This window comes from Rutidosis leptorrhynchoides, chromosome 6, assembly GCF_046630445.1.
Source record: "Rutidosis leptorrhynchoides isolate AG116_Rl617_1_P2 chromosome 6, CSIRO_AGI_Rlap_v1, whole genome shotgun sequence".
NCBI lineage: Eukaryota > Viridiplantae > Streptophyta > Magnoliopsida > Asterales > Asteraceae > Rutidosis > Rutidosis leptorrhynchoides.
The window spans coordinates 349,798,865-349,810,000 of record NC_092338.1 but is presented as its reverse complement, the minus strand read 5'-3'; the positions used below and the strand labels follow the sequence as shown (position 1 = coordinate 349,810,000).

At 35.9% G+C, this 11,136-nt stretch overlaps 1 protein-coding gene across 1 annotated transcript; it reads right to left on the bottom strand.

Annotated features, from left to right (window-relative positions):
* Positions 1 to 280: 280 nt before the first annotated feature.
* LOC139854781 (uncharacterized mitochondrial protein AtMg00810-like) lies at positions 281 to 1,165 on the bottom strand. The gene has a single exon (XM_071844063.1). It carries the CDS (start codon positions 1,163 to 1,165, stop codon positions 281 to 283), a length of 885 nt encoding a protein of 294 aa, XP_071700164.1.
* Positions 1,166 to 11,136: the final 9,971 nt, after the last annotated feature.

Genomic DNA, 11,136 nt, shown 5'->3' with positions numbered 1-11,136 from the left:
GTCTAAAATACCCCCTCAGTTTGAGCGGGATGGAAGAACGTTCAAACTGGCACGAAAGTCTTCAAACAGTACACGTGGTAAACCCTTGGTGAAGATATCAGCAATATAAAAACGTGTAGGGATGTGTAGTACGCGAACTTGGCCACGTGCGACTTTTTCACGAACAAAATGGATATCCATCTCGATGTGTTTGGTGCACTGGTGTTAAATTGGATTACCGGACAGAAACTCACATTATCACAAAATACTATCGTGGCTTTAGAAATGGGACATTTGAGTTCTAGAAGTACATTCCGAAGCCAACAAGATTCAGAGACCTCGTTAATAATCCCTCGGTATTCTGCCTCGACGCTGGAGCGACGGTTTGTTGCCGTTTTGAGGACCATGAAACCAAGTTATTCCCCAAGAATACGCAATAACCATATGTAGACCGTCGCGTATTGGGACAACCACCCCAATCTGGATCTGTGTAAGAGACTAGAGACGCCAATGGACCTTTGGTGAGTTGCGGTCCATGAGACAAGGTGCCACGCAAATATCTAAGTATTCGACGTAAGGCTTGCATGTGGCATTCCTTCGGGTCATGCATGTGCAAGCATATTTGTTGTACGAAAAATGAAATGTCGGGTCGAGTGAAAGTCAAGTACTGTAGGGCGCCCGCAAGACTTCGATATTCAGTAGGATTATAGTATGACTTTCCACTATGTGCACTTAGTTTACTGTTTGTGTCGATCGGAGTGTGAACCGAATGGCAATGCTTCATATCGGCACGGAAGAGAATGTCTTGCGCACAGGTTTGTTGACTCAGAAACAGGCCTTGCGCATTAGACGTGACTGAGATACCCAAAAAATAGCTAAGAGGATCGAGGTCTTTCGTGGAAAATTCACATGAAAAAAGATTCATCAAGGTAGTACGAAGGGCATCAGTGGATGTAACTAGTATGATGTCGTCTACATACAACAAAAGATAACCCTTGTGATTACCATGGTGATATACAAATAAGGAATTGTCAGACCCGCTGTTAGAGAAACCGATAGTGGCGGCAAAGACGGCAAAACGTTGATACCACGCACACGGAGCTTGTTTTAAACTGTAGAGTGACTTTTTAAGTAAACAAACATGATCCGGTCGTGAGGAGTCCCAAAAACCATATGGTTGGTGCATATAGACAGTTTAATTAAGTGGTCCATGAAGAAATGTGTTTTTCACGTCTAGTTGATTAATATTCCATGATTTTAAGAGGGCAATTGAGAGCACTAGATGTATTGTCGCGGGTTTCACAATGGTACTAAGTGTTTCGGTACAATCAAGGCCAACAGTTTGAGACCGACCATCCCCGACAAGTCTTGCTTTATATCTTTCGAGAGTGCTGTCAGATTTTAATTTGTGCTTAAAATCCACATACTGCGAATAATATGCATCTCAGGTGACCGTGGGACAAGTATCCAAGTATTATTATCCATTAAAGCGTTATATTCATCGACCATGGCCATGTTCCAATGAGGGTCGGAAAGAGCATCTTTGGGAGTTCGAGGAATGGGAGAGATAGTAGACGAGGACGATAGCTTAAACAAAATTTTGGTTTGTAAATGCCTGTCATACTTTGTGTAATGACAGTACGACCAAGTGGTGGTGGAGTAGTGGAAGCGGATGAAGGTGGAGAGATGGTTTGGGAATTATTAGAATGTGTAGAGTGACTAGTAGCAGAACTGTAGGGAGACACAGATGTGGATGCACGAGAATGAGTTGTATTTGTGGGTGAGGTAGTGTTATCGGATTGGTCCGCAAATGAGTTCAAAGATGGCCCAGTAAGTTGTGGGTCGTGAGATGAAGTGTCAGGGGTGGTACTGGACTGTAAGGGAGGAGTAATGTGAGGCTGTAGATTGCTATTTGGTATAGGTGTATGGGTATAAATAGGATGTATTGGGTCGGTGTAAGTATTATATGATGGAGGGTTAGCAGATGACATGTTTGCAAATGGAAATTTTTTTCGTCAAAGATAACATGCCGAGAGATGATGAATCATTAGGTTCACGGTGATTAGGAGGATAGCCTAAAAAATGCATGGTGTCGATCGTGGTTGAAGTTTATTAATGGTATGGGAAGGTGTTAAACCTGCGTAGGTGAGAGTAGGAGGGAAATCTTCCATAAAGAATTTGAATTAGGGATTGGTAGTTTAGTAATTTACTCGGTATGATATTTAAGAGATATGTGGCCATTTCGAATGCTGATGCCAAAAGGAGAGAGGAAAAGATGTATGTGACAAAATGGTGCGAATTATGTTTGATGACACGTATTTTTCGTTTGGATTTTCCTTTTTGTCGAGAAGTGTAAGGACAAGAGAATCGAAAAGACATTCCATTATTTTGACAGAATTGATGGAATTATTTATTATTGTACTCAGTTTCGTTATCACATTGAAAAGTTTTGACTGGTTTATTAAATTGAGTGTGAATATAAGTATTGAATTTGAGGAAGGTGTAGTAAACTTCAGATTTATTTGTAAGAGAGTATGTCCATAGAAAATTTGAGTAGTTATCTAGGAACAAAATTTAGTAACGGTGGCCAGAGGTGCTCGGGATTGGAGAAGTCCATAGGTTACTATGTATTATATCAAAAGGTAGAATGCTAATTGATGATGAAGAAACAAAAGGTAACTTGATATGTTTTCTAAACACACAAGATTGACAAACAGAATGCAAATGATTTTTATTACATTCAATAAACTTTTTATTACGAAGGAAACGCAAAACTTCAACGCTTGGGTGTCCAAGACGGTGATGCCATAAATTTAGAGATAAAGTAGCAAAATTTGATGGAGTTGACAAATGATTCAGTAAGGAATTGGAGATTGGATAGAGGTCGCCAGTACTATTGCATCTAAGAACTGGTGTGTGTTGCGGAAAATCCTTCACAATAAAACCAAAAGCATCAAATTTTAAGGAAATATTATTATCAACTGAAAGGTGACGTACAGAAATAAGATTTTTAATTAGGTTGGAAGCATGAAGTATATTACGTAGATATAAAGGACGGGACGAATTTGATAAGGTAGATTGGCCGAAGCCATGAATAGGAATGCCATGGAAATTTCTGACGATTATATGTTTTTGTTGCTTTAATGGGGAATAAGACTTGAGATTACCTGAATTAGAGGCCATATGAGATGTAGCCCATGTGTCCATATACCAAGTATCTTTCGGACGATTTAGAGTCATTGTATGCAAAGCACCTTCGATATCAGTAGGTAAATAACCTACGAAAGAAGACACATTAGAAAAATGGGCCTGGGGTCTTGGGCCAAGGATACCCGCCTGAGATGAAGGCTGACTATTGGGCCTGACCAAGTTGTTGGTTGGATATGGACAGGGTGGATGAGCCCATTGGACTTGCTGATAATGAAAGGGTGGGTATCCAGTCCAATTAAATTGATAACCTTGTGAGTTGTATCTACCCCCACGACCTCTTATGCTTCTTCCTCGATAACCACCACCAGTATCTCGACTGCGACCCCTTTTTTAATTATTCCTGTAAACGGAGGTTGGGTGCTTCGATGGCTGAGCATAATCCGGCGAATTTGTATGAGGTCGATTTAATGAAGAAGAAGAAGAAATTAAAGCAGTGTCACTGGTGGAATTGTGTACCAATTGTTTTGTTTATGAGTCTCTTCCAAAATTAGTTTGAAACGGGCTTCATATAAGGTGGGCAATTTGTCTATTTGAGTGAAATACGTTCCGACGGTGTCAAAATTGTCATTCAATCTGTCGATGAGCTGAAGAACCATTCGGTATTCGGATACCTTATCCCCAACATTCATTAATTGGTCTGCAAGCGACTTGATTTATTGACAGTAGGCTGATACGTTGGCAAAATCATCGAGCTTAAGTGTGGAGAATTGCATGTGAAGGTATAAGGCTCGAGAATTTTTGTTATCTTGAAACACGGATTGTAATCAAGACCAAGCAGCAGCGACAGTGGTCTCAACTTGTTCAAGAACCGTATTGAGGAGTTCAGTGGAAAGGGTGCCATAGATCCACTGTAACACAATAGCATCCAGTCGATGCCACAAAGGATCTAGAGTGGAGTTGGTGGTGGTCGAAGATGAAGAATCATCGGTGGTTAGAAGGATATGGTCAAGAGCACCATAAGCTTGACAGTAAATTTTAAACGGATGATACCAAGAATTGTATAGGCTATTATCGAGTTCCAAAGTGATAGGTATGAGATTTTTTATGTTGGATATGGTTAAGGCATGATGAAAAGGTTGCCTGTCTGCCATCGTATGCTAAGAAGGATGAAAAAGTCGGCAGAAAGTAGGGTTGTGGATGGGAGAGGAGAAAGGCCTGAGACCATGTAAGTTTGTTATTATTCGATTATCAATCGTTTACAATATGTGTCGTAAATATGCTACACATTCTCCAACTGACTAGCCTATCAATTAGGAAAAGATTTACATTGCTATTTTGCCTATCAATTAAATATGCACTATCTAAATATAGAAGATACACAGTATATCGGCTAAATATATATCATAGTCTAATACGTACGCGTTGCGCTCCTGCCACCTCTTGGCAAAGTAGGTTGCTGGGAAAGCCCCCTGCCGTCGCAATAGTGTGGGGTGTCAGAGGCAATTTGTTAGCTGCTATTTTGCATGGTAATATACATGTGTATCTTTCATGCTATGTATATATAACTTTGTAGTTTGATTCAATTTAATAACACATGCTTTACTTGCTTTTCAAAAAACAATGCATTTCCATAACTCTCAGCTACAGTATTGAATGAAGTCAACAAATTTAAGAAAACTTGCCTCCGTTGTCAGTTGAGACGACTGTTCTCTATGGCTGGAAAATTGCCTACATCTGGACTCATACCTACAAGCCTATGGATACTTAGGGCTTGTTTACTTTTGGATTATTAGGCTGAGGTGAATAAATGCATTATTCGTTCACCTAAAATCTTGTTTACGTTTTGACTTAAATTAATGAAATGAATAAATGGATGGATTATTGGTCAGCTAGAAAATAGCTGTTGTCCTCATATGGATTGTTTTTTTCTCAATACTACCCATCTTCATCTTCTTCCATTATTTCTTTACTTTACATATCCCCTACCTTGCTACCTGGCTACCCATCTTCATCTTTCTTCCATTATTTCTTTATTTAAAGCAGCACAAATTAAGCAAAAAAAAAAATCGTGAATTATAAGGAAGAAGAGAAAGGATGTGCTGGCGGCGATGGATATATGGTAACAAACTTACACCCTAAGATTTATTCAACTATTACATCTAATTTTGAGGGGTTTTATTTAAAGAAGACAGAAAGGGATATAATTTGGAATATAGAAAGGGATATATGATATTTTTATTCAATGAATTTAGGATACGGGTTGAACTTTTGAGAATGAAATGTAATAATTTGGTTAAGATGGAAAATAATCAACAATGAAAATACAAAGAGTAAAGAGAATTAGGTTGTTAGATCTGAGAAATGATTGACGTTAGAGTTGGAGTAAAGTTAGTCGTTTCTATCATTTAATTTAATTTTAAAAAAGAATTGGCTTAGTAATTAGTTATTAAACATAATTAAATTTTAAAAAGAATAGTTAGGGTAAAATAGTTATTTTTAACATTTAATTCGTTTGTTCAGCACAAAAAGTAAACAACAGTTTTGTTTCATTAATTATTCTATACTACCATCTATATCCATATTGCCATCTATATCAATACAGGACTTAATGTAAAAAAAAGTAAACAGGCCCTTAAACTTATTCTTTTTCCATTGGACTTTTTTAAGTCATACTTATTTCACAGGACCAGGGCGGAAAGACTAATCGAGTTACTATATTCACGAGCTCATTTTGACTCATAAATCAAGCTCATATCTATTGGAAAATGCTCAAATATTTTCTAAGAAATTGGTATTTTAATCATCATTTCCTATAACTTATTATTTATTATAGCACTTCCAATGGGAGTGCGAATCTTGTGCCAGTTGATTGACAATCATATGCTACCATTGGGAATATATTGTCAATCACTTGCCAATTTCATTTTGCCAACCAATGTATCCATCTTCTGCATTTTGAATCACCGAGATGAATTTTTCACCTTAAAAGCAAAGTTATCAAACGAATTTGAAATGAAAGATCTTGAAAGGTTAAGATATTTCTTAGGAATTGAAGTTCTTAGATCTCAACAAGCAATATTTATAGGTCAAAATAAATATGTCCGTAATCTACTGCCTGAAACATGGATGATTGACTGCAAACCAGCCAAGACCCCTGCAATTCCAAACCAGAAGCTGTTTATAGAATAAGGAGCTGAACTTGCAGATCAAGAACAATATCAAAGGATCGTTAAAATGCTGATCCACCTTGCTCATACTCACCTAGATATAGTGTATGCAGTAAGAGTCGTTAACCAATGTATGCATCATCCTCAAGTACATCACATGGAAGTTGTGTGGAGAATCATAAGATAGCTTAAAGGAACAATTAGACATGGAGTAATATTTAAAAAAAATGGACACCTCAAAACTCAGTTAGACACATATACAAGATGGGGAGGTGAAAAAGGAGACACAAAAGCCACATCAGGGTATTTCACTTTAGTCCGCGAGAACCTGGGTACATGGAAGAGTAAAAAACAAAATGTTGTAGGCCTTTCAAGTGCCGAAGCCAAGTTCAGAGGGATAGCACGAGGAGTACAAGATGCTTTATGGATTCGAAAGTTATTATTAGAGATCGGATTTCCACCAGAAGAAACCAGTTACATTATTTGCGACAACGAAGCAACAATTGCTATATTTAAAAACCCAATTCAACATGATCGGACAAAGCATGTGGATATCGACAAACACTTTGTCAAGGAAAAGCTCGAAGCAGAAATCATCTCACTCCCATTTGTGAGATCAGAAGACTAGCTCGCAGACATCCTTATCAAGTCAGTCAATGGAAGACGATTCAACGACATATTAGTCAAGTTGAATGTCGGAAATCTCACTATTCAACTTGAGGGGAGTGTTAAAATAAAATGAAGGATCAGAACTTTATTCAAGTTCATCATTTTTTATGAAGATATATAAAAGATACAGCAACAGAGATAACCAATAACTATTTCCTTAAAAGCATATTCTTTTCAAAAGTTACAAGTCTCCATTATGAATATAGAATTAGTTGTTACATTTGTTGGGGGAGAATGTGGATTAATACGGGATTATGCTTAATGATTGTACTAATGTTAACCCATAACAATAAGTGTTTTGATGATGACATGTGCACATAACTAAAGGTGATGGTAGACATCTTGACATAAATATACAAGTTCACAAATCCACACTTACTCTAGCAAAAGACTAAAACCAAATAAAGCTTAAAAAGAAAACATAAGCTACACGGTTAGGTCCACGGTCGACTGCAGGTCAGACCGTGGAGCCTTGCACCCTGATTTATAAAATCAGGTGTGCACGGTCGACTTCACGATTAACCACGGGTCAACCGTAAAAGGTTCTGTCCTAATTTCCACCGTTTTTAGTTCGACCACTTCGGGGCATCTATAATTTATGAAACATGTTTAAACATGCTTAGAATGGTTGCCTCCTTCATACCTAAAGGAGTTTTGGTCACTAGAACACTAATCTTGGTTATCACACATAATGACAGCTTAATGACGATTAAGCCTTGATTAAGGATAACACATAAGTGTTATAGGAAAACATGTACATCTACAATGTATCTAGACATACTTAGGATGGTCACCAAGTCCCAACCAAGAGTTGCACCTTCCTTTTACATGTGTTGGACATTAATATATACTTATACATTAATTTTGCAAATGCCACTTTGCAAGTAAAACTTACATAGCCTTAGTTCAATGCTATGTTATCACTATATGTTTAATCCAAGATTAATTAGTGATCTCTTTCTAGTCATTACATGAATATTACTTGACTACTTGCTATTAATACATGTGTACTATTAGACTATGTGCTAAGTGCTAAATGCTAAGTAGTTACTTAATATGCATATGTATGAACCTTATCTTGCTATGTGGGATTCCATCAACTTGTATTTGGACTACTTCAAATTATGCTACTTGGATAATGCTTAATATGTCATAATCTAGTAATCTTAAAAAGGTAATGAATCATTAACACACGTAAGTTTGCTTAAGTCTAAAATCAAGTTTATGAATGGTTTAAATTTGATTTAACTTGATGTCTTACAACATGCTTAATTGATATTACTTGCTTAAATTGTCAAGACATCATTAACACACTTAATTAATTACAAACAAGTTTAAATTTGAATACTAGCATGCTTGTGATTAAAGTAGGTTGTTGTCATTAATGACATGTTGACCAACCAATAGGGATTTAGCAAATGTGTTAATTACAAACAAAATATTATGACAAAACTGAGATTGCCTCAAATGATTATCATGACTTGTATCCAAGAATGTTAGACATTCCACTTTGAGCATGACAAGTCACTATCAAGGCAATACATCCAAGGTAAATGAACATTTAATGCATATAGTACTTGTATAGGATATTGGATATCTTTTACAGGTGTTAAATGAAGTTAAGAGTCCAAAGAATAATGTTCAAAACTGATTCAAACGGTTATACAACGGATATTTTGTTTTTGGACTGGACCGCGTGCGGTTGACCCACGGTCGACCGTGGTCCTAGCTGCAACAATGGCTAGTTTTTTATCTCTCTATATAAATAGCAAGACTTGGAGAACTTTGAAGACTTGGACCTCTTGCATGTTACAAATCAAAATCATCAGAGAATCACAAGAACATGACACTTATACATATGTTTGTGATTAGCAAGAGAAGTTCTATAATCTCATAGATTATAGAAGGGGTTGTAAACTTACTTTCAAATTACTATCTTTGTGAGTTTACATAGTGTTGTACTAATCCTTATAATTGTCTTAGGATTGTCATCACTAGAAAATGGTGAGTCTTTGTACTTTGTAATTAGAAGCATATGCTAGCTTAGCTATCATCTTCCTTAAAGGGAACTAGGGAGTTGATTAATCTCATTGGGGATTAATACTTGTCCAAGGTGAAGACAAGTTGATCTAAGTTGGAGGTAATCTTTCAAAGGGATAGAAAAATTAGGTTTGTTATCTAGGGAGAAGTACAAGACTTGTAAATCGGATCTCCACCGGATTTGGAGAAAGGTGCTTAGTGAAGCAAAACTCCCACTTAGTGAATCGGAGAGTGGATTAGTTAACTGATGTTATGCGAGGTGTATATAAAATAGCTTAAATTTTAGCAGGGAAATACTATTAAATACGATACAATTTTACACAAGATATTTATTTATTTAGAGAATGGATATACTTAAACCTTGCTACAACACTTATAGGCAGTGTACCTAATCGTACAGTAGTGTAGTTTTTAGTAAGTCCGGTTCGTTCCACAGGGAAAATCTTTAAACAAAGCTTAACGCTATATTAGTTTACTTTTATAAAAATACAAATGTATATATAAGTAATATTATTATTATAAAGGGGGGTTTTTACCGTTTAATGACCGGTTTGTCGATTTTAATTCTTCAGTCGCAGTTAAAACCAAATGTAAAATATTAAATAAAAGACTTAATTTAAAGCGTAAAGTAAATAACGATAATGAAATTGCGAATAATAAAAGTGCGATAAAATAAACTTGCGATAATTAAAAAGTACGATAATTAAAAGCGCAATTAAATACAATAACAATAAATAAAAATGCGATAATTAGAAGTGCAATTAAATATAAAATAAAGGAAATTAAATATGAAATAAAAGAATTATGCTTATTTAAACTTCCATAATCATGATGTTTGACGTGTTGATTTTAGTTTTATGCCCATGGGTTTATTGTCCTTTGTCCTGGATTATTTAATATGTCCGTCTGATTTTTGTCCATAACAGTCCATCAGTCATAAATATAAAGTGCGAGTGTCCTCGTCAAATTATCCTTATACCCGAAGTTAAATATTCCAACTAATTGGGGACTTAAACTGTAACAAGGTTTTATTACTTTGTTTAATAATTACACTAGGATGTCGACTGAGTGTAACTCAAGGTTTTAATACTTTGTTAACAATTATGCCAAGTGTCCTTGTACATAATTTCACCCCTATTTTAATAATTCTAGTGACTGTTAATCCATTCCCGTGTCCGGTTAAATGAACGATTATTCGTACATATAAATACCCCGCCCATCGTGTCCGATCGAGTGTATATGATAATTTATAGGGACGCCCAATTGTAAATCTTTATATTTAACATTAACAAACTATCATTTAGTTAAACAAATATAAAGCCCATTAATAGCCCATAGTCTAATTTCCACAAGTGTCGTTCTTTTGTCCAAACTCCAATTATGGTACAAAACCCAATTACCCAATTTTAATATTTTTAGCCCAACATCATGATTACTTCGGATTAAATAAGCATAATAATAACTTAGCTACGAGACATTAATGTAAAAAGGTTGAACATAACTTACAATGATTAAAAATAGCGTAGCGTTACACGGACAGAATTGGGACTTACACCCTTACAACATTCGCTAACATACCCTTATTATTAGAATTATAATTAAAATTAAAATATAAATTATAAATATAAATATTACGTATGAATGGAGAAGAGAAAAGATATGTTTTTTGCGTTCACCAAACTGCGAATTTATAGGGGATGTGGCCTGACTTTTCATGCCATGCGATCGCATGGACTTTCTTCTTCCTAGCCATGCAATCGCATGGCCAGCTGGGAGAGCTCACATGTTGCTTGTTTCCTTGTGCCGACGGTTTATAAATATAATATAATATATATATTAATTTTAAGAATTAATTATATATTATATTATATTCATATGCATAGTTGACTTGTAATTTTTAGTCCGTTGCGTCGAGCGTTGAGAGTTGACTCTGGTCCCGGTTCCGGATTTTCGAACGTCCTTGCGTACAATTTAATATCTTGTACTTTGCGTTTTGAATCTTGTACTCTTGTGATTTCGAGACGTTTCTTATCAATAATTGGAACCTCTTTTATTGTATTTTGTACTTTTGAGCTTTTTGGACCTTTGCGTCTTCAATTCGTTGAATCTGTCTTTTGTCTTTACCTTTTAT

What these genes read in the sequence shown, in the direction of transcription:
- LOC139854781 (XM_071844063.1), bottom strand. Translation starts at nt 1,165, where the DNA reads ATGCACCAACCATATGGTTTTTGGGACTCCTCACGACCGGATCATGTT.